This window comes from Aedes aegypti, chromosome 1 (assembly GCF_002204515.2).
Source record: "Aedes aegypti strain LVP_AGWG chromosome 1, AaegL5.0 Primary Assembly, whole genome shotgun sequence".
Taxonomy (NCBI): domain Eukaryota; kingdom Metazoa; phylum Arthropoda; class Insecta; order Diptera; family Culicidae; genus Aedes; species Aedes aegypti.
In genome coordinates, this window is record NC_035107.1 from 11,794,502 (window position 1) to 11,819,675 (window position 25,174).

The following is a 25,174-nucleotide window of genomic DNA, read 5'->3' on the forward strand; positions in this document are numbered from 1 at the left end:
TCAGGAGATGAACCAGAAATTTCTCTGAAGATATTTGTAGATTTTTTCAAGGAGGATGGCGTTTTTAGTTGTAACAATGCAGAAGATCCGCCTTCTAAGTTGGTGTAATCGACAGGGTTTGTTAACAAATTTTATAACGCCAAAAATGGTCATTTTTCACATCCTGAGGGAACCAACCCACTCCCTTTAGCGTTATGAAATTGGTGGATGGGCCCACACAAGCTTCATCTAAGGATCATAAAAGTTAGGTGGCATATACGAGCTTAGAAAACGAATATTCTGGATTTAAGGCAAAGAAACGAAGACGCCTTTTTCCCATCTGTGCGACATTACGACAGGTGTAATACTGTATGTAATTTATCATGATTTTTTCAAGGATTTGCCTAAAGCTTTCTTCAGATATTATTCTGATATTTTCTACAAAAGATCAATCAGTGAACTTTTTACGGACTTCCTAAGAAATTCTTCCAAAAATTTCTCGGAAAACTGCAACCAGTGATTTTTTCATCGATTTGTCTAGGAGTTCATTTAGGACATCTTCAAGAATTCAAATAGTATTTTTCCAGAGGTGACTCCTGGGATTTTTCATGATTAACTTAATAATTGTTGTATAGAAATTCTTTAAAAATTCAACTTTTTTTTTTCAAAGGATATCGTTAGAAATTACTCTAAGTTCATCCCAAGATTATTCGAATAATTTCTCCAGAAACTCATTGAGAAATTTAAAAAAAAAGTTGAATAAATTCTTGCAAATCGGTAGGTATTTCTAGAAATAATCCTAATGTAATTAATAATTAAACGTTGATGAATAGCTGCAAACATCTTCAAAAACATTTTGAGGAATTTTTTAACCCTTTCTTTCCTACAGCTTCGTTCAAAAATTTAATTGTCAAAATGGCGTTTCCAGAAAAAAAGTTGTTGCAAATAAGATAAATTATACAAAATCACTAAAAAATTGTCTGTTTCAATAGTTAGGGTCGATGTACCAATAGCCGCATAGCTAAGAACAAATATTCATATAAAATCGAAAAATAACGCTAGCGTCATTATTTTTACATCATCTGAAAGCTTTTTATCTTGGTTTTGTGGGAAAAATATGAAAACTGCGAAAATTCATATGTTTGCATTTATTATCGCTTGTGCCACTATAGGAATACATCTGCCTATAGTAGCACTATTTCTAATTTCTGTTCCTATAGTAACACTAGCATCACGGCGTTGGCAAAATACTAATCAAAACCGAATTTTTACAAAGCTTTTATATTTTTCCTTCAAAGTGTGGATTTCGTTTGATGTGAAAAAAGTACTTAATTTGTTAATTATTTCGTATAATAAAAAATAGTTTCTCTCAGTAGTGCTACTATAGAAACAATAGGTTAACTATAGGCACAAGGGAGCTCAAATTTTAAGCAAAACTAATTATTTCGATCATTTTTTGAACAAAATCAAGCTGTGTATCAATGGTACTTAGATAAATAGCTCCTGACCTTCATGTCAGAAAATATTTTGAAAAGATTCATAGCAAAACGGTCGTAAAAAGCCACTAGTGCGACTATAGGGGACTGTCCACTAAGGGAACACTGACCCTAGTTGATTGTTTTTCAATAGTTTGATTCTTAGGCAGGGTGTCCATTCAAAATCAGTTTTCCAATTCCCGGATTTTTCCCGGACGTTCAATAAATTAAAAATACGGATGACAATCCTGCGGATAATCGTCCTGCGACTTGCATAAAAACAAATTTGGAAGACTAACTTATTTATGAATTATTTTTAAATAAATATAGAACACTGTGAGCTTAACACGATTTGTATTTTGAAAGGATTTTGGACAATTAGATTCAAAATATTTGTTGAAGTATCTAAAAGACCGTCTCCCTTCTACAATTCATAGGAAGTTCAAACAAATTTTGGAATCATATTCTACAAATATGTATTGTAGATGTTCAGAAAGATTTTGGAATTAAATAAACAAATTTCTACTCTATGTATCTACACTTCCACAAAAGAGCAAAGTTTAATAGCCAAGCCATTTAACTTTTAAAAATGCCTTCGGAAATGCGTTTAACATGAACCATGACTAGTTTCTGGAGAAATTTTTGATCTAGTAAAACTCATGTTGAATTTAAGGAAATACTTTTTAACAGAAACGATATTTTCAAACACATTTTATTGATAACATATGAAACTGGCGAAACGGTTTACACGAATCTAAGATTGCATCTTCCAAATAATCTTTGAAAGATTTGGTGTCACAAAAAACGTAACAAAAAACTGGCCAAGAGTACATAAAAGACCTTGCTTTTTATTTATTCATCGAAGATCTTGCCATGGAACTTGTTAAAAATGTGTAGGTACAAACATTTGTTTGAACAATTGAAGTTCATGAACTGCAGACACGAAACATAATCTTCATAATCAAGAGAATTAACATGACTACACATTCATCACTTTAGTGATAATTTTTCTGACAAAAAAAAATGAATTTAGTGACTTTGTGTTGCAAATAATGGCATTTTAGTGACCAGAAGAAAAAAGTGACTCGCTACCGCCTCATAAGAACTGTGTCATAATTAAACTAGTACCTAATCTAAAAAAGGCTTAATCGAAAATCAATTTCATAAATAATCCCAGAAATCTTCCAAACGGAACTTTTCTTGAATCTATCCAGGATTTCAAAAGATCTCTCAATAAATAAGCCATGTGTTTTTTTTTTTCGCTTAGTTTTTCATTAACAACTACGAATCTACTAGAAATTTCATTTTCATTTTCATTTTCATTTTCATTTTGCAGCGTTTGGTGGGGCAATGAGAGCGCAAGTCAGTCCAAAGCCGGGGGAAGGGATAGGTAATGGCCGTAATAGTCTATGCGGACCACTTGAACACCATCGGAAATGATAGGAAGGGTTGGGGTAGGGTATAGGAAATTGGAGAAGACTTGACACAGTAATGCGATTAATGCTGCAAAATGTAAATGTGCTGAGAGCAATTTAATTTGAGTTTTGGAGTTTGGTTTGATTTATTAAAATTCCAAACCATTGTACAAGTAAGAAAGAATTAGCTGATCGCTCTATAGAAATTTATAACAATATGAGAGTGATGCTAAGAACTGCTGATGGCACGATGCGACGCTTTAGAAGCTTTTGCTAATGATTGAACATTACTAAAAAGAACGCAATTCAATCGATGGTGACAACTTTACAAACTTTATCTGTTTTTATCATGTACAGATATAAAATTATAATTCAATTCACTGATTGGCGGTGCTGATTTATATAAAAATATTTGATATTATTAAAACTGAAATGTGTTACTTACTCATGATGTTTATACTTCCCTGACCAGAATTATTCTGTTTTGAGCACCCTTTTCGAAGCTATTCTATCCAGTTATCCATTGACTGCTTACAATTCTGAAATTATTCTTATTGTGCATGCTCATGCATTATATTAGTAATGATCATAATCATGCAACAGATAAGAAGGTTAGAAAGAGAGAATATAGGAACAGTGATTAGTAATGAGTAATTATGTAGTTTTGTTAGAATAATAAACAATTAAACAGCAGTAATGAATAGCTTAAAAAATGACATTACAGCATAGCTGAGCCTTTCGGATCATAAGACCGATGTATAAAAATAATTTGTTTCGAAATTGTCCGCGTGGTCTTCTAGTGCCCCTATTAGATAAGAATCAATCATAGACATACATACCGAATGCTCGTCATGACCCTATGACCAACATTTGTATATGTATAGCCTTAGCTGATGTGGCTTTTCTAATAGGTAGTTCTTTCACTCATTGATTGTCTTCAAAACCTTGTCAAGTATAGAAGATTGATTTTATTTCGTTTATTACTACAGTATTAGGTATTATTTTATGTTTTTATCACTATGGATATTATCAAGGCCAGAATTCCCAGTGAGTGAAGAATTTTATAGTACTAGAACACCATAGAAGATCGCTAAACATTACCTAATCATGGAACGGCTTTTTGCTCTATTATTTTAGGTAGATGCTATTGATCTCCCTTTGCTCCTATCCGCAACCCGGTGCACGCGCCCTGTTGGTTTTCGAAAACCTCGTAGAAGATTACAAACCGTCAATGGCATTCCCAATTACTACCCCACATTGCACATTCAAGGGTCTGATTGTGCTCCTAACCCACCCTCAGTCTGTAATCTTCTCGCCAGTTTGAAATTATATTTTCCCGAAGTGAAAGTAATTTTGATGAGTGATAGCGTAGTGCAGCCCAACTGCATAGTACAGTAGTTTAACCAGAATCTTTAGGTCAGAAGATAAAATCTAAATTTTGTAATGAAGAGGTTGCCATTGCTTTGAAATTCACCCAACATCTAATCAAAACTACTAACAACAGCGATCAATTATCAAAATTAATCGCTCCCTGGAAAATATAATTCCAAGCCCAGGGAACTACGAATCTACTAGAAATTTCAAGCAGAATCATTCTAGGATCTTTTCTAGAATCTATTAAAAACCTTATTAGCAGTCTACTAATATCAATTACAGTGATCTTCCAAGAAACTGGTCAATTATCGTTTCAATTCCCGTTAGGATTCCAGCAAAGATTACATTAAAAATTTTCCATGAATTTGAATAGAAATCAAACAAAAATTTCGCCAAGAGCCTTGCCATGAATCACTAAGTACCCTACTAAAAATGTTTAATAGATCTTAATTGTAAACTATCTTCCTACCAAATCAACAAAAGATAGTGATAGTGGGAGGTACAAGTGCACCTTATGGGAAAAATTTCGCCCATGGTGCTTGAAATTTAAAGAAACTGGTAGTCTTACGATTGAAATACATATTTTCCCGGGGTGTTCTTTAAATTCCCGGGTATTTCCCGTATTTTTCCCGGTAATTTGTAATTCCCGGGTTTTTCCCGGTTTTCCCGGATATTCCGGATGGATGGACACCCTGCTTAGGTCACTTATTTCGATGTTTGATGAGACAAATCTCGCGGAACATTACTAAAGGACCTATGTACAAATGAGAGATCCTCTTCTCTCTCGTTCTCTTTCGATTATAACAGTGGAATACTGAAAATTTTGGGAAGTTTTTCACTATAGATCGAAAGTCAAATTCCTTGACTAGCGTTTCATACAAAAAACGCAACAGAAGAGGTTAATGTGACACAGTTATTAATGAAAGAGAAAGTAAACAAAGAGAGCCTCTCAATGTTAGATAGGTCCTTTAGTAATGTTCCGCGAGAAATGTGCGCATAAATTTATTTCAATCACTATTGAGCTAATCGTACCAATTCGGTTTAGCTAGCGTTCTTCGAAAATCGATGGATCACCTGTGTTACCATGGGTCAAGGATTACCTATTAAAGGAATGATCGTAAAAATAACAGGAATGATTACTGTAGTATTTGCTAGTGTGAAGCCTTAAAAAAATGGAAGAAGTGTAGGCATAATCCCTGGATGATACGCTGGGTAAATTTCTGAAGGAACATCATGAGCAATTTCCGGTCAAGATATTCCTGGAATCCATATGAAAATGATTGAAAGAATGTCCAAAGACTTTCTTGGAAAAACTCTTGAAGGTATGATGGAGCACTCCTAGAGTAATCGTTTGTTTGAACTTCTAGAGAAATTGTTTGAAATTCTTAATCGTAGGGCAGTTTTCTTCCCTATAAGTTTGATTGATTCATTCACTTAATGTTTCAGTAGTTACATTTTTCATATAACGTTCCACTATGATACCTTGTCATTTCATCTTTCCTCAGCTATTTCATTTTACCTTGCTGTACCTTAGTGGAAAAATCACTGTAGGAAATCCTTGGGAACGTTTTCCAGTTTCGTATTTTCCGGACCAGATTGTGAAAAAATCCTCTTAAAATCCATTGAAACATCGCTGGATCAATTTGGGAACGAATTTCTAAATGAATTGGTGAAGAAGTATTTTGAGAAATCACTAGAAGAGCTCCTGGAGCTTTTCTTCAGTGAAATTGAGAAGAATTTCTGAAGAATTTGTCTCGAAAAGAGCCTCTGGAATTTTGTACCAGAATTAATTGCAAGAAGAAAGTGAAAAAAGTTACTTTAACGACCATTTTGTCTTAAGCCTTAAAAGACCTTCCAATAAAAAAGATACTTTAGTAAAGACTTGTATTTAAAAAGTTCCCACACAGAAAAAAATATTTAATTTTCAATGTGATGTAAACTGAAGTCTACTGTAAAAATAAATCAAATTCGTGTGTTGTTGCAGCGTCATGTAAATTTAAATAAATATACATTCAATTTTCAACTAAAAATGGTTGAATATTACTTGATCGTGTAAATTTAAAGTGAATTCGATTGAAAATTAATGGATTGGTCGTTGAAATTTAGGTTTATTTTGATGCTCCAAATATGTGCATGAAAATAAACTTAAATTTACAACATATTTTTAGCTGTGCAGGTCTTAAAAAAGAAACCTGCTCCCAGCCCTGCGGAACGTATCTGCATGCAGCAGAGCAAGCTTAGAGAGACAAATATGAAAGAAATAGCGATGACTAATATGGCGGCTTCCCATCGTATCGCAATTGCTCACACACGCTCTTATGTAAATTAGTTCCATAAACAGTCATGCATAAACGATTGCTGCTACTAGGAACTTTTTCCCGTCCAGACGGAGGTGGAATTCATCGTGCAAAATGTTTAGAATATTTTGTTTTCTTCTTTTGTAGCCGCATCGCTGCTGCCGTGTGTGCAATCATAAGCTATTTGCTAAAGTGGCGGAGGCATAACGATTCCAACTGCAATTCTCGGCACCCAAAGGCACAGATTTACTTTGAAGTGAAGAGCAGCATTAGCTGGTAGTGTTCGTCCGGAAGACCCACGTGTCGTATCGTGTGGTGGTGGTGTTGGTGGTGGTTGGAGCTCCTTGCGGTTTACCCAAGCCGAACAAAAAAGGGATAAAATTTCCGGTTTGTGTTGCGAAGCTCTCCTGCTTTAATCCTTTTCCTTGTGTGAACTCCTTTGAAACTAAGCCCCGGCCAGGGTTCTTCAGTTCCTTTGATAAGTGGTCGGGGAGGGGAACAAGGTTTCTGTTTCACTTTTTAACTTTACCGTACAATTGAGCGTGGAGTGTGTTCCATTCATGTGAGAGAGTGTTGAAGAAGTACCTTCAAGATATTGTTTTATCAATATTTACACAACGGAACGTTTGTGTCGTTATCTATTGAGACACGGTTTTTAGATTCCAGTTGTGTGTTTTGACGGTACGAATTTGTTCATAAATTGTAGATTTCTCGCATAATTTATGATAACGCCCTGAAAGCTATTGGCAAACCTCAATTTGGTATTGCTGAATACCTACGCATTTAAATCGACGACTATTTGGGCTCCATAAGCGACACCACCCTCAACTGCAAAATTGTTATCTAACGCAAAAGATAACGGTGACTGCAACAATAAACATATCGCTGCATCAATTTGATATGAAGCAAATCAGATAATTATAACCGTTTGATAGTATACTACAAACGTTGTCAAAAGTGAGATATAACAATAATGTGGGGTTCTTACTTCGGAATATGACAAATATTTGTTTCAGCAATTATGTCAAGTTCTTTAATATCAAGTGATATTATGAAACAAATTTGATCAATGAAATGGGTAAACTGGCTAACCCTATCTGGCATTCGAACTTTGTTTGTCTATATGAATTACTCATGGGATTGTTTGAAGTTCGGTAGCCTGGCACCGATGCAAAAGCCTTTCAAGCGTATTACATGTTAGGGTAGCCTAACACTAGACCTGTTCAACTTCCAAGACCAAGTTAAGCTTTGTCTTACAAAGGATCAGTCTAAAAATCAGTTCAAAGTTTGACGATGAGTCAAACACTTATGTTTGACAAGTCGTACGGTAGGGCCGTCTTTAGGGGAAAATATTGTATATTAAGCAATTCTATTGTGAGTCCTATCATTTATATGCTATGCGCAATGCAGAGCCAATGAAACTGATATGAAGTCAGACTATTTTTAATCCTTGAATAGTAGTTTACGGAACAAGTTGCAGAATGATTATTTTTACAGCACGAGTCGTAAATTTATCCAACGAGGCTTGCCGAGTAGGATAATTACGACGAGCGCTGTAAAAATGGAGTTCTGCATTGCAACGAGTTACGTACAACATGTTTTGCAATTTCGTAGAAGACCACTTGAGGGTATCAGAAATTATATCGGAATGCATTCACCATCATTTTACAATTTCTGAAAAAAAGTTGTGTAATGATTCATTACGCAACTCAAAACAGTTGCGTAATGAATCATTACATCACTGGTTTCAGTTGCGTAATGACTATTCCCGCACTGCATACTTCAGTGCAGGAAAGTAGGCCGTTTCATGGCAGACTGGCGTGATTAAAATCAGCATATTACGATGAGAAATTGCAAAAATATTTATTACTGTCTTAAGCTTTTTTGACTTTTCCCAACCATTTTACAATGATCTGCTGGAAACGTCTTTGCCCTTCTACATCGTTCACGTCAAATCACCCGCTGATAAAAGCAACAAACAGTGTCACACTCTGCAAAGACGCGTCGTCCGTACCGCACAGCGGCTCGCTTCCCTAACCTGTTTCTCAAGCAGTCATTAGACGTAGCAAGTTCCTAGTACCTACAGCAACGCAGCGGCTTCGTCGCCACTTTACAACCTGTGTGCGCATACACGGTACACATTAATGCTAGCGGTCGTATAATTGCGCCACAGATAATGCCACATACCGCGCGCACTTTGCTAATAGAATGCCACTACTGTCGCCGATATTGAATAAAAGTGCCTTCCCGATGTTGGCAACATTCGATTTTATGTTTTTCTAAATATGAAACTCCTTAAGTGCTTATTCGACAGATCTTTTGGTCTTAAATTCCAGCCTAGAATTCAGAAGTTCACTACAAATACGTCTTGACTTTTGCAATTATGATACCAGAATTTCATCTGAAACTACTTCAAATATGTAAAATATATAAAAGTAATTTCGTTGGAAAATCCAAAATATCACCAGAACTTCAATTTAGAATACGATAAGAATACAAAATTTACAGTAAAATTTGGAAACTTAAATATATTATTTTATTTTATTTTATTTTATTTTATTTTAATTTCTTCATTAGTATTATTCCAAACATGACATTCATTTCTTATATCTAGGTGTTCTGTGTTATTAGACAACACTATCATCCTAATTTGTTAAGGCGAAGTAGGCCGTCATTGAAATTTGTACGCGTCGTTGATGATTGTTGCTAATTCATCTCACGATTTCCAATCAAAGAAAATCAATTGGTTTTGTACTGACACAGCTGAAAAAGTATCAGCATACCTTATGCATGTTAGCGCGTACAGTGATACTTTTTCAAGTCAATATAAACTATCAAGACTGAGTTTTATCACTTTGAAATGCAAGCTGAAAAGTCATCATTGTTGCCAAAACGAATGACGGGCTACTTAGCCTTAAAACAAATTTAAGATTTTATTAACATTTTGTCAACAACATATTACATTTCATTTGCCGTAGCAGTTCAGATTTTTTACAGGTGAGTTGATTTCACCTGCTTATAAGAGAAAAAAAAGGTGGGTCCGTTAAACGCAGACTTCCGGAATATATGGACCCAACGAACCAATTTGGCGAGTTGACGTTCCTCCAGCTGTCCGGAAAGAACGGAATTCCACTTCCGAACCCGTTCATTACCGGAAAATCGGTAGAGGCATGCGCAGGTGGTTCAATTGAGAGCGCGAAGTCCGAAGCGCAGGGTTCGAAATACACTCTGCGAGTTCGAGACCCAGCTCAAGTCGCCAAGCTGCTTAAGCTAACAAAGCTAATTGACGGAACCGAGGTGGAAGTTATCCCTCATCCGAATTTAAATGTCAGTAGGTGTGTCATCTCCTGCATCGATTTGATCCAAATGGAGGAAAAGGACATCCTACAGGAAATGATTAGCGAGAAGGTCATCCGTGTGCAACGGATCACCCGTAACGAAGGAGGCAGAAGGGTGAATACTCCGGCGTTGATCCTTACTTTCTGTAAGACAACGTATCCGGAATATCTGAAAGTCGGCTTACTACGCGTTCCCACCCGTCCCTATTTTCCTAACCCAATGTTGTGCTACGGCTGCTTCAGCTACGGTCACACTCGCGTTCATTGTCCTGGCCCACAACGCTGTGCAAATTGCTCGCAAAACTTCCATGGGGAAGAATGTAGTGAAGCTCCGTCGTGCCGAAACTGCAAAGGTGACCATCGTTCAACAAGTCGTCAATGTTCGGTGTATAAGAAAGAAGTGGAAGTGATCAAACTAAAAGTGAGCGAAAACTTGAGTTTCCCGGAGGCCAGAAAACGCGTGGAACAGCAAGGAGGTAGTTACGCCCAGGTAGCTGCACAACAGAACGTCTTTGAAAAAAAGCTGAAGGAGTTGGAAGTGGCTATGTTGGCGAAGGATAAGGAGATAGCGAAGCTGCACGAGGAAGGTAAACGGAAGGATGAAAGGATCGAGCAGATGATGGCTTTCATCAAGCAAGTCAAACAACAATCGAGCCAAGAGAGAACCCACCACGTGAGTGAAACCGTCGTCGTTGAGAAGCCCCGCCACAGCCGAGAGCAACGAGTGGTCCAGTCGACGGCTGGTCCAATGACACGGTCAAGAAACAACGGCCGCGTTCAGGAGACAAAGCGCGGAAGACCTTCAAAATTCGTCTACCCCAAATCAGCCACCTCGCCAGACACCAGCCCGCCTCCGAAGAAGACCGCACCCACTACTCATGACCTAACTCAGATGGAGTATTCCGGCGAAGAATCTGAGGTATCGGAGACACCCCCTAACCAGCGTCTTCGATAACCCCACTTTCGAACAACGCTCGGAATACAACGACGACCCTCGCACAATAACGGACAACGAGACTTTTCGGTTCGGAAGTAGGGAAAGTGTAGTACCTCTTCCGACGCAAGTACGGCAGGCTGAAGGAGTCATCCGGGACGTCTTACCCCAACCCGTTGATGATGAGTTCACCTCCGTAGCCGATGGAATCCCACACGACACCACGATATTGCAGAACCACCGAGGTACCATTCACTCTGTACCAACATCAAGCAACAGCATCGAAACCAACAACGAGAACACCGACGATACTACACAAAGTCTTTCCCCAGTGCCGGCTATTGCCGGTGTTTCTGGAAGCAGTCGTGTAGTAGTTTCGGCAATGGCTGGCACTGTGGGGCAAGACGTCCCACAGGTCAGTCTTATAAATTCTCAACCACAAACAGGTACTGCCGCGCCTGCAATCTTTTCAGACACCCACCAAACCACATCAACCGCTGCAAATCCCAATCGATACCAACCAGCATCAACCTACCACCTCGTTTTCAACAACCACCTCTCCGACGATACTACACAAAGTCTTTCCCCAGTGCCGGCTGTTGCCGGTGTTTCTGGAAGCAATCGTGTAGTAGTTTCGGCAATGGCTGGCACTGTGGGACAAGACGTCCCACAGGTCAGTCTATCTAAATTCCCATCGCAAACGGTTGCTGCTGCGCCTGATTATCTTTCAGGGTACACCGCATCACCACCATCTCTCGGAGAAGGCCCTTCGAGTGTTCATCGCAGAAACATTACACAAAGCGCTTCCCCAGTGCCGGCTGTTGTCGGTATTGGCAGAACTAGTGTAATGGTTTCGACAGCAGCTGGTACTGTGGGACAAAGCGTCCCACAGGCAAGTGACAGTTTGGTTCTTTCGTCGTCAGAGGTTACCGCACTCCCTCTTTCTCCCACAACAGACCCACCGATCCGAAGAACATCAACCTCGTCATCCACCACACGATCAACCACGGATAGCCGTTCCGGGTACTGCTTCGCCCTCCAGTGGAATATCCGTGGTCTACGCGCCAACATCAGCGAGCTAAAGCTTCTCATCTCCGACCTCGAACCGTGTGTTGTAGCTTTGCAGGAGACCAAGGTGAACCAGACTGTTGTTCCGCCAGACTTCGTCGGTAGCAACTATACGTTGCTGCTACAGTCGAGGAACGCTAACTACTGGCAACATGGTGTAGGCCTTGCTATCCGGGAAGGCACACCTTTCGAGCGTTTACAAATCGACACCACCTTGCACCTCGTCGCTGCACGCATCTTCGCACCTATCCAAATGACCGTGGTCTCGGTGTACATCCCACCGAGTGCAGTCCATTGTCAGACCGCATTGGGAGATCTGTTGGAGTATCTAGAGGGTCCGGTTCTTCTTCTCGGGGATTTCAACGCGCACCATCTCGCGTGGGGCTCTCACCAGTCAAACGCGCTTGGCCGATTCGTTGCCGAAACAACGTTGGACAAACAACTGGTGATCCTGAATGACGGCTCCTCCACTCGTATCGACCCGGCAACGGGTAAAACCTCAGCAATTGACGTGTCCATCTGTTCTGAGAGTCTGGCGCGAAAGTTCACGTGGTGGACCTTGTCCGACACACACAACAGCGACCACTTTTCGATAACGGTGTGCATCCCCGGATGGTCCAATCGTCGAACAACACGACAGAAGTGGCTGTACGACCAAGCTGATTGGCCGTTATACGAACGCCTCATAGCGGAAACCATTCGCCCAGATGTCGAGTGGGACGTAGAAAGCTTCACTGAGAAGATAATTGCAGCAGCGAAAAAGTCTATCCCTCGTTCCAGTGGCCGTGTTGGACCGAAAGCGGTACCTTGGTGGTGCCCTGAGGTAAAAGCGGCAATTCGCCAGCGGAGAAAATGTTTGCGATCTCTTCGACGCCTTCAACAGCGCGATCCAAATCAACCCGAAGCATTGGCGAGATTCCAGGAAGCTAAAGCAGAGGCGAAAAAAGCGGTCACCCAAGCAAAGCAGCAATCGTGGGAAGATTTCGTGGCAAAAATATCACCCAGCAGCACGACGAGCGAACTGTGGAATACAGTTAATACATTGCGTGGCAACCGACGACAGCGACCGGTGGTACTTAAGAAGTCGAACGGATTTACAGACAATCCTGAAGAAGCAGCGGAAGAACTGGCGAAGTATTACAGCGAGAGATCGGCGACTTCAAGCTATCCTCCATCGTTCCAGATGGCGAAATCGGCAGCTGAACGGGAGTCCATGGATTTTTCGCCCAACACCGGCGATGTGTATAACATCGACATCACCCTAGCCGAACTTCTGTGGGCTCTCGACAAAGGGCGAGGCTCCTCAACAGGGGATGATTCTATAGGGTACCCTCTTCTTCAACGTCTCCCTCTGTCTGTGAAGATGACGCTTCTTGAGGTCTTCAATGGAATCTGGCGAAGTGGCGAGTTCCCTGCCAGCTGGCGGAATGCTATCGTCGTTCCCATCCCGAAACCTAACTGCCAGGATTCCGGACCGGCTGCCTTCCGGCCAATATCGCTCACCAGCTGCATGGCGAAGCTTTTCGAGCGTATAATCAATCGTCGTTTAATTACAGAATTAGAGTCGAGCGGTCGACTTGACAAGCGCCAGCACGCCTTTCGTACAGGACGTGGCACCGACACCTACTTTGCCGAGCTGGAGAGATCGCTTCCAAATATCGACGAACACTGCCTCATAGCCTCCTTAGATCTATCGAAGGCGTGTGATACGACCTGGCGGCACGGGATTGTTCGCACTTTAAAGTCATGGCGAATACGTGGTCGAATGATAAACATCCTTAAAAGTTTTCTCTCTGAGCGGACGTTTCAGGTGTCTGTAGGAGGACATTTGTCCCCCCAACACCAGCTTGAGAATGGGGTACCACAGGGTTCCGTGTTATCCGTAACACTGTTCCTCGTCGCGATGCAACCCATCTTCCGAATCATACCGGCGGGTGTAGAAGTTCTTTTGTATGCTGACGACATTCTCCTCGTTGTACGCGGAGCGAAAACCGAAGGATTGCACCGAAAACTACAGGCCGCTGTGAAAGCGGTTGACAAGTGGGCAAAGAGCGTAGGTTTCGGTATATCTGCGACAAAGTCGAACTGCTTTTATTGCAGTCCGAATGCGCGTCGAGAACCGGCAAAAGAGATAACTATCGATCGAACAGCTGTTCCGAGGACCAATCGTCTGAGAATCTTAGGCATTACCCTGGATCGGACACTTACATTTAAGCCCCACTGCACAACGGTAAAGAAAGCGTGCGAGTCGCGATTACGTATACTGCAAATGATCGGTGCCAAATTGCCCCGTGGAAATCGTTCTTCCCTGCTGCAGGTTGGATCGGCACTGGTCACCTCTAAGCTGATCTACGGGATCGGACTGGTAAGTCGAGGAGGACCAGCATCTCTACAGATACTCGCCCCGGCGTACAACAAAATGGTCCGGTATGCTTCCGGAGCGTTCGTGACCAGTCCAATCAACTCAGTCATGGCTGAAGTGGGTACTTTACCGTTCGACCTTCTGGCGGCACAGTCTACAGCGCGGACGGCCATTCGAATCGCAGCAAAAAGTTCTGATAACAACAATCTTCCTCTTATCCGCCGTATATCAGACCGTTTGGTTGAACTTACGGGAACAGCGCTTCCTAATGTCAGCCACCTTGTACGACAGAGCGCCCGCGAGTGGCATGCGCGAAAACCGACGATAGTTTGGGATGTTAAGAGGAGCATTAGAGCCGGTGACCCAACGGAAAAAGTCCGCCCGGTTGTGCAACATCTGCTTTCGACGCGCTTCCAACAATCGACCGTGGTGTACACCGATGGTTTCAAGTCCCAAAACACGGTAGGTGCTGCTTGGCATACTACAGGTCTGGCTGGTTTGTACAGTTTACCGGAGCAGTGTAGTGTCTTTTCCGCAGAAGCCTACGCCTTAAAAATGGCAATCTCAATTCCGAATGTACCTAGAGAGTTGGTGATCCTTACGGATTCGGCAAGTTGCCTCCAAGCGCTGGAGGCGGGTAAATCCAAGCACCCCTGGATTCAGGAAATTGAGCGAACAGCAAGGACCAAGTCGATCAGATTCTGCTGGATCCCTGGACATGCAGGTATCAGCGGCAACAGCGAAGCCGACCGACTAGCCAATGAGGCTAGGAGGCAACCGGTCATCGATACCCCCCTACCAGGAGAGGACGCATTGAGAGCTGTCAAGCAGCTAATACGGTGCAAATGGGATGCCCAGTGGTTCAACACTCGTGATTCGAAGCTTCGGGAAGTGAAGCAAGATACGCTTCGTTGGACGGAACTCGGAAGCGCAGCCGACCAGCGTGTGCTTACACGGCTAAGGATCGGTCATACCCGGCTTACCCATACATTTTTGCTTAAAAGAGAACCCCCACCAACCTGCGAATGTTGTGGAACAACGGTGGACGTGCGACATTTAATTCTGCAATGCAGAAAATATGAAAGGGAGAGGGAGCAGACCAATGTGAGCACGACAAGCTTGAGAGACGCCCTAGCGAATGAAGAAGAAGCAACGAAAAATTTATTAAAGTTTCTACATGAAACAGGGCTTTACAAAAAATTGTAATGAAACAAGAACTGTTTTATGAATTGTAAATTTAAAACCACTTCAGTTCGACACGAATGCACCCTGGTGTAAAGTGTCGTTAATACACAAAAAAAAAATTAAAAGGCCAAGTTCAAACACATTCCTTTTATGAATGCCTTCGGAATTATGCGCTAGACCAGAGTTTCTCAACCGGTGGTCCGCGGACCCCTACGAGGCCGTGTCGACTTTTTAGGGTTCATGATTGATGAATAGGGGTACCGGGGGCAGAATGGACACCCCCTGTATCTTTGCATAGGCGAATACTTTTACACTTTCAATGCAAACAATATTTCAGTTGCCTATCGGAAGAGTAAACTATCCACTAAAATTTCAGAAAAAATGTTCAAAACATTGATTTTAAATCGAAAAATTGAGCATGATTTTATTTGGTTCAAAAATTATAACATTCACACCTCACTAAATAAGGTTTCAGAAGCAAATGACTGCAAGTTGACCGATAATGTAGCTCTTGATTGAATCTTCAATTATTTATGCTATATTCAAAAATATAGTACACACTGAATCTGTTCGGTAAAAATAACTGGGTTTTGGAACTACCGAAAAAGTCAGTAAACTAAAAAAAAAATGTCAGAAATCGAAAAACAGAGATTTTTTACTGAAATTTTGCAGAGAGCTTTCTTTTTATATCATATATCGATAAAAAATAAAACATGGTGAAATTTGCTTTTCAATTACGCGTGGCGACAGTTTTCATTTTACTGACTTTTTCGGTAGTTCCAAAACCCAGTAAAATTTTACCGACCCCAGTAATTTAATCTAAGTGTGTAGATTTTTTTTCTGGTACTTTAAGACATTGTAAAACTTATATGGAAATTTCTTATACTGTTGGGGCAATATGGACACTGGGTGGCAAAGTAGAGCTGGCACTTCAAAGAGGAAGAAATATAACTTCAAACACAAAATTATCCAAAAATATTTAGCATTCAATGCAATAATTATGAAGTGGAACCACGAATCAGTTGAAAATCGTCAATTCTTGATTAAAACTAACCTGGAGGCAATATTAAAAGCATCTCTACGAAAAATTTCGTAAATTGATTTTAATCATATTTTCAGTGGCACAGTGACCTGTCACTATGGTTTCCTGAATATGTACTTCATTTTCCGAGGTTTTGAGAACGATCGCAGGACAATTTTCCTATAAACATTGAGGTGTCTATACTGCCCCATGGGGGTGTCCACTTTGCCCCGCTAGCTTGATGACGACTACCAAATATAAGCTTTCTTTAAACCTTTTTTTGAAAACAAAATATTTTTTCCTGATTATGTAACCATGTTTAACAAATGCTCAAGAACTTTAAAAATCAGACTGCACATAAAAAACAGTATAATATTCATGTTTTTACAGTCAATATAGGCAAATTCCTTAGGGTGTCCATACTGCCCCGTGTCCCCCTAAATGTAAGATATCTCATACTAATTTTGTTACAAAAAAGCATGTAATATATCGAACATTATTGAAATTTACCTTATTTTTCTTTTTTAACTTTGAAAAGTACACGTGGTCTAAAACGTTTTGAGCCTACTTTGTATAGAAATCCGAAAATTTACACAGAATTTTTATAGGTCGAAAATTAGTGCTTTTCCCCTACGCAAATATTGATAAATTACTCTTGATTTCATTCTATCAATCGAAGATTGCCTACGAGAATTAATTATTTTGCACGCAGTCGTTCCAATTCTATTAATTAGACGTCGCTCAATGCTTCTGAAGTGTGAAAAAAAGGAAACTGGGATCGTTCGTGGAGGTATCCACCGGAATTTTTTGAAATATTTGTTACCTAATCCCTGTCAGTTATGATTTCGCAAGTTTACTGGCAGTTATAGGCACGATTAAACAAAAAACCTTCACTGTTTCCATTCAAACCAATTCGGTTGATATTTGTAATAGTGATCAGATCATTGGTACATTTTTGCGAAGCTGCTACACGGATATGGAATAAGGTTTTTAGAGAGTTCTCGGAGTTCTTTTTTTAACGAATTCATCCCATGGTCGATAAATTGCTCCTGAGAAGCCAAGTGACTTAAAATATCCATAAGGTACCGCGGTGCAAATGGGTAAATGGGGTAAGTGCAAATAATTGGTATATTCAACTGAATATGTGAATTACCGTTTTAAACTCATGCGTAAGCCGTTGAGGCCATTCAGAACATTACGATAGGTATGAGATTTCTGAGATTTTTCAGCCATTATTGTATAATAGAGCGAAAGATTGTTAGCCTGTCAACTATCACTCCGTAATAAGTTGGCGGCGTGCCATCTTATTTTAATATTTTCAGCGGAAAAAAGTTGCGGAAAATAATTTTCTGTACCACTTCTAAGTTGTCCCCTCTGACAGTTTTAAACTGCACCAACAATTTTCTAATCACGTGGGGCAAGTGAAAAGTTTCTCATTAGCGATTGAGTTTGTGTTTTCTCTTTAGATAGCTATAAGTATACAAGGTTCGCAATTATCATAGAACAACAGAACGTGCTGATAATTCAAAAAACACTATACTCAGTAAGGAGTAAGGAGACGCTTTTCAAAAACTTTTTCTGTACTTTTTTCTTCAATTTTACATAAAAATAAATTTCATCATACTGCTTATATTTGGTGGGAGTCAAGCTAAAAAATATACACGACCTCATTTGTTTTAATTTGAAGTCTCTGGGATTTGAAGAATCTCAACTACGCGAAATCCATTACCCACTTGCCCCACGGTAGATACCATGTTTTGCAAGGTCTTCTTGAGTTTCTAATGAAGTCCATGAGTAAAAATTGTGAACTTTTCAGGAAATCTCGTGAAACTCGAAATAATCTATAACTATGTACAACAGCTGTGATTTATATGCTATCATTTTACAACAAAGATATCTATTGACACCAAACCAAAATGTATTCTTCAAGAATCTTCTTAAGAACAATACTCAACCGTTTTTCTTTACGCATTGTTTATGGTTCGAGTGGAATACAATTTGAAATCGATATATCTCAAAATCCAAACAATTTCGAAACATGGGGTCTTCGGTAAAGTTGTTTTGGAAGTGGAGCGTTATCTGATGGTACCACATTTAATTCAGAATTTGATCGCTAGGTGCCACTAGTGTGCATGAAACTTTTACTTTTGCTTTATAGATATCTCAGGAGTCTTTCCATTTAGAGAGATGGCGTTTTCGACAAAGTTGATGAGTAACTCAAGGGCTATCATTGTTCGAGCAAGGTGATTCAAAATTTTGCCACCAGGCGGCGATAGCGAGCATGAAACTTGCGTGACCACTTAGAAAGATGGCGTCTTCGGAAAACTTGTTCAGTAGCTCAAGGACGGTCATTATTTGAGCCAAGAAATTCGAAATTTTGCCACTAGGCAGCGCTACTGAGCATAAAACTTTTGTTTTGCGGATATCTTAAAAGGATACCGCCTTCGGCAAAGTTGTTCAGTGGCTCAAAGACTAAAGGATTGCGTTTCTCTCTTTATTAACTTTTTGGAGACGTGACCTTCTCAATTGTTGGGCTTGATTTGACAAAGCATTCTGAGATCTTTACGGCGATCAAACGGCGTTCGGCCAAATGGCCGGACACCAACAGGAGTATCTTGGGAGTAGTATACCATCTTCAATGTACATTTTCGAGGACTCCAAACTTAGTAATGTCAATAATGGCGATGGCCATGTCCTTACGGTCATCGGGGAAAGGAAGGCATGTTAATGTGACGTCCATTGCTGCTAGAGACCGAGATCACCTCTGCATCTCCACGGTTTCCCAGGAAGAAGTTTTGCTAGTGAGAGGGTTCAAAAGCTACATGATCTAAGATTATTTATGGTAATTGCGACAAATAAATAAGAGAGTAGGTACTGATATCTATTTTTTTATAAAACAAGCATTAGGGTTTCTTGGTATTCATGAGGCAATACCTGAACGTGAAACACAACCATTGGAATGGACACCTCAAAGAATTCAAGTGAAAGCTAAGAAATCATAAATACATCCATTACTACAGGTATGTTCTCTAACATCCCGTAGTTTTCCAGCATGTCCCGAATGGATGGAGATCCTGCTATTAGTTACCATACATTTTCTGAAACTTTTAAAGATTACAATGATGAACTGTTTGTGTCTTGTTGTCAAAACCGGTAAGGCACTGTATAGGTAAATCCACCGCATGTGTGTGCGATACGATATGAGGTATTCGTACGCCATAGCCCGCTTCTCCAAGAACGATGATTAATTGTCGACATTTCATAATAGGTACACAAGCAACAACAATCAAATGCGAGAAGAGCTGACTTACCGTTTCCCTCGGGCACCGCTGCCATAGTCGCCGCCGCCGCCGCCGCCACAGGTTGGCCATCGCTATTGCTGGCCGCTTCCAGGGCCGGATGTTCGTCCAGCTTCGGGGGCGGCGGAAGCGACTCTTTCAGCTTCAGCGACGTCAGCACCAGACTGCTGTTCTTGTCCGAGACGCCGTGATGGACGCGTTTGTTTTTCAGATGGTGCGGAGTGTCTCTGCGTTTGGCGGGAGAAATAAAAATTAAAAGGCGATAAGAGTTTGCGCAATCTTTGAGCGTCTCTCGATACGAGTGCGTGCAATGACGGAATTTCCTAATGCGAAGCGCACTCGATGCTAATTTTGTTTATGACACACCATGGGTAAAGGGGAAACTGTGAGGACATTGTGTTTTGCTGGCTGTGATGCGCGCTGGATGAATTAAATTTAGAGAAACGACATGCAACTCAATTGTAACATGCAATGATCAAAATCAAACAGAGAACAACATAAGGAAAACAACAAACGTTATCAAACAACAACCTCCAATTTCCCCTACCTTCGATGCAGCTTGGAAATGGGCTTCTTCTCATGGGAATCCTCATTTTCCTCCGAGTAGTACCGATCTTCTTCCTCGTTCACGTCGAATCCAACGCGCTTCTCGTAGTTGTCGTCGAAGTCTTCGTTCTCCTTGTTGGCGTCCTCTTCGGCGATTGGCTCATTCGGCACCACCCCCTGGATGTCGTCCATCGTGGCCATTCCAGTCTTGTTGAGCAGCGACGGCCGGGAGGAGGATTCCTCAGAGAGGGTGTCCAGATTGCCACCGCTCATGTCATCCGATCGCTTCTCCTTGGCAAACAGTTTGTGCGCCTTCAATTTCAATTCCTTCGGGTGGGGTGTGTTTTGGCGCACGAATGGAGTGTCCTTGTCAACGTTGGAATCTTCACTGAACTTGACGGAATGCGTTCGGGATGCTTCGCGTTCTTCCCAGTCTTCCGAGTCGGTGTCTTCCCGGTTTTCCGGACTGGCCGGGACGTATTCCTGCTGGGGCAACAGGAAACAAGTCAACACCTGATCACCGGTCACCTCATCGATGTCCGGTTGGAATGTAAGAAGCGGTTGAGCCTGATTCTCCGACAGCCAGACGGCCTTGAGCTGAAGGTTCACCAAAGAGTACGGCAAATGCTGGAGCCGATTGCCGGACACATCTAGAACGTGCAATTCCAAGCAATTTCCCAGCTCCGATGGCAGTTTGGTTAGCTTATTCTCGCGTAAGCTCAGCACGCCCAGGTTTTTGCAATTTCCCAACTCGCTCGGCACCGAAATGAGCGAGTTCCGGTCCACGTTCAGATTGTTCAGCATCGTCATGTTGCCGATGGTGTAAGGCAGCTCGTTTAGGAAATTCTCGGTCAGGATCAGCTCCTGCATGTTGACGCACTGGCCAATGTTCTCGTTCAGCGTGTGCAGCCGGTTCTGGTCCAGCTTCAGGATCGTCAGTTTGGTCAGCTTCGAGATACCGTCCGGGAGGACCTCCAGCAAGTTCTGCGACAGGTGCAGATCGGTTAGATTTTCGAGGCCACCTATCTCCTCGGGCAGTTCCTCCATGCTGTTTAGAACGGATGAAAAGAAACCTCGAGTTACATTTAGAATCACTGAGGGGGACACCAGACTTACCGATTCTCCGAGACGTCCAGGCATACTAAGTTCTTTAGTAATCCGATCTCGGGCGGCAGCTTCTGCAGCTGGTTGTGATCGAGCCACAGCTCTTGGAGGGCCGGCAGGTAGCCCAGGTGCGGCGGAAGCTCTTCGATTTCATTGTCGCCCAGATCTAAGCGTTCCAGGTTCGTCAGCTGGCTGATCGATTCCGGCAGGTGCTTCAGCAAGTTCTCCCGAAGCTCTAGCGATTCTAGCTTTGATAGACTGGAAGAGGGAGGTAAAGAAAGGAAGAAAGTAAAGTATAAGTTAAATGGTATTTCCGGTACGCCATTTTGAAATGTCCCGAAGAACTAATGAGAAAATTTCGTTAATGAGTTCCGTGAAATTTATTTTGAATAGTTACTTCAAGATACCTGAAATAGTTTTCGGAGGATTCTTTGAATAATTTTTCCTGAAGAATTCCTGAACAATTTCTGGTGGAGTTTCCGACCTACGGGATATTTTACGAAGGATTCGTGAATGTTTTTGAAGGATTACTGTAGGTATTCCGAGAGATTTCCAAAAGTAGCTCCAATGGAGTCTCGATGAGCTTTCCAGAGGTTTTCTGGCAGAATTCAGAATTTCAATGTCAATACTGGGATTTCAGTGTCGATCCTAGAACTCCAGTCTAGTTCCTGGGTCTCCATTGAGGATCCTGGTATTTCAGTGTGCATCCTTTGAATTCTAGAGTTGTGACTGTGGATCATAGCATATTATTGTGGATCCAGGTATTTCAGTGTGGATCATTTGTGGGGATCTTGGGATTGTAGTGTTGATAGTAAGATATCAGTGTAGATCCTGGCATTGTAATGTGGATTGCAGGCTTTCAGTGTGGATCTTGAGATTCCAGTGTGAATCCCAGAACACAAGTGTGGATCCCTTTCTCCCTGTAATAATGCTGGGATTGCATTGTAGATCGTAGGCTTTCAGAGTGGATTCTAGGACTGTGGATCATAGTGTGTCAGTGTGGATCTTGGTATTCCGATGTGGATCCTTGGATTCCAGTGTAGATATTGGGAATCCAGTAAGGATCCTAGTATCGCAATGTGGATTGTGGGATCACCGTATAGATCCTGGGATTCCAGTGTGGATCTTGACATTACAGTTTGGATCCTCCGATTTCAGCCGGATTCTGGTATTTCAGTGTGTATTTTTTGATAACAGTGTAGGTAAATCTTAGGAATTCAGTATGTATTCCAGCGTAGATGCTGGGTTTTCAGTGTAGAGCCTAGATCTCCAGTGTGGATTCTGGAAATCCTGTGTGGATTGTAACGTGGATCGTAGGATTTGTGATGTGGATTCTGAGATTGTAATGTAAAACACAGGATTTCAATAAATTTTAGCAGGGATCCTAGGTTTCCAGAGTGGGTTCCGGGATGCCAGTGTTAATCGTCTTGTTCCAGTGTAGAATAATTTACTGACGAATCCTTGAAGTACTTCAACTTTTTTTAAAAGTTGTTTCCACATAATTGTAGAAAAAAGTGACGTTAAAAATTCACAATAATTTCTGGTAGTTTTCGGAAAATTCTTGGAAGATCCTCAAAACGATTACTGAAATAGATTCCGGATATTTTCTGGATGAGTTTCTAAAAGAGTCCTAGCTAAGTTTTTAAAGCTCTTTGAAGAGTTTTTGAAAAATTCCTACATTCCTATTTAAGCAAATTTTTGAAATTACGTCTCCGGAGGATTCCAGAAAGAGTTTTGAGAAGATGTATGAATTGCGTAAGAGTCGTGGGATAGATTATTGAAAATGTGTGGAGTTTTTTCTGAAATATTTTTTTTGTCGGAGGGTTTTGAAAAGAGTTCTGGGAGATTCTTGAGATCATTTTTGGAAGATCCCTGGAAGTTTCCGCATGAGTTTTCAGATTTTCAGTTGACATCCAGCTTTTGTTGTGAATGGATGTGATATAAAAACAAACCGCTGGAATATAAAATTTCGCAAAAAGTTATCGGACTTAGTCCGGCATTTCTGTCGCGAATACATTTTCCGGTAATCGGAACTAGCATCTCGCACGATGGACACTTTGACAGAACGTTCCTTCGTTCTGAACTTCCGAGCACTGCCCGGAAAACTAAAGTACGCTGACGTCTTCGACTTCATTGCGAACAAGCTAAACTTCGACCTCTCCCGAATTAAACACCTGCAGATAAGCAACGGCAAAGTCTACGTCGGAACGGAGTCCGCACAAATCGCCCAGGACATGGTGCAGGAGCATAACATGAAGCATGAGTATGTACATGAGGGGAAGACATACAACATTCCGCTGGAGATGGAGGATGGTACGATTGAGGTTAGGGTACATGATCTGCGACCCAGAACCACCAATCGGATGCTGGCTCAACGGATGAGAGAATATGGTGAAATTTGCTCGATCCGCGAGGAGACTTGGAAGGATCATCTACCAGGAATTCCAAATGGCGTCAGGATACTGAGGATGAAGCTAGTTAAGCCGATTCCGTCATATGTTCAAGTCGACACGGAAATGACGCTGGTGACGTACAGGGGACAGGTTGCCACATGTAAACACTGTAATCGCAATGTCCATTATGCCCAAAAGTGTTCTGAGTACGCCAAATCCATCAAAACATCCGTAAACACCTGGACGACCATGGCTGAAGCTGTTAAACGTACCGACACCAGCAACGACTTCATCGAATCAAGAAAAAAAGGAAGAAGAACCACTAGCTCACTGAATGCCGAAGCGATGAATCGTCTGACCAATTAGTCTAACATCTCTCTGGCTGAAAGCGAAATATCTCTGTCATCGATGGAACACATGAATGCCGAGTTTCCAGCCTTGGAGGATACGCAAGGTGTACCCCAGAAAACGCCGGGTGAAACAGCAAGCACATCAGCAGGATCAAACTTGGACAGTTCCTCGCAGTTCTCGTTCGATGATCACGGAAATAAACATCACTCGACAACTTCACAAACAATCAACATAATGAACGTCAAAAGACCGGGTTCTCCTCTTCAAGCCGACATCAAAAATGCCGACAAAAGGCAAACAAGGTCGCAGCCATCTCGAAACAAAAACCACTGAAAAAAAATGTTCTACCAAATTCAACAACCGACCGCAACGTTTGCGTACAAGTTTCTTCGTCGCTTCAACAAGATCATCGCCAGGAAATCCCGACTACCTTTTTCTAAGGTAAGCAATACACGCAGAGCTAGTATATGTCTAGCCGAAGCGACACATGATACTGCGCACCTAAGTCTCGTCTTATACATGTTTACAGACCATCAAATATGTTTGTCCTCATGGCGGAGTTAATAAGCTACAAAATTGCAACGATCAACATTAATGCTGTACGATGTGATACGAAAATCAACGCTCTGGCCTCCTTCATCCGTTCAGCGGAGCTCGATGTGATCTTTCTGCAGGAAGTAGCGCGGACTAACATCGATTTGCCAGGATTCAGAATTGAGTACAATGTGGATGAACGTCGGAGGGGAACAGCGATTGCTATCAGAATCTATTTCAACTGTAATAGGATTGATCGCAGCTTTGATTCACGCCTCATCAGCTTGAACATCAATGGTGTCACGTTCATTAACGTGTATGCTCCACCTGGTACACAAAATAGAACAGCGCGAGAAAATTTTTACAAGGAAACTCTTCCTCACTACTATCATCGCGCCAGCGATACCGTTGTGATTGGTGGAGATTTTAACAGCGTAGTGAATCTCAAAGATGCGACTGGAACTAATTCGAATAGTCCGATGCTACGCCGATTCATGAA

General features: G+C 41.4%; 1 protein-coding gene across 23 annotated transcripts in view; it reads right to left on the reverse strand.

Annotated features, from left to right (window-relative positions):
* LOC5574328 (protein lap4) overlaps window positions 1–25,174 on the reverse strand; it is a 302,572-nt gene that overhangs the window by 169,313 nt on the left and 108,085 nt on the right. For 22 of the 23 annotated variants that reach the window (XM_021838909.1, XM_021838930.1, XM_021838929.1 and 19 more), the window contains exons 5-7: window positions 21,410–21,655; window positions 20,295–21,341; window positions 19,760–19,974 (exon numbers count right to left, since the gene is read on the reverse strand). In XM_021838909.1, coding sequence (XP_021694601.1) covers window positions 19,760–19,974; window positions 20,295–21,341; window positions 21,410–21,655 — 1,508 coding nt within the window. The remainder of the gene's footprint in view (window positions 1–19,759; window positions 19,975–20,294; window positions 21,342–21,409; window positions 21,656–25,174) is intronic. The other variant, XM_021838924.1, reaches the window with a different exon arrangement.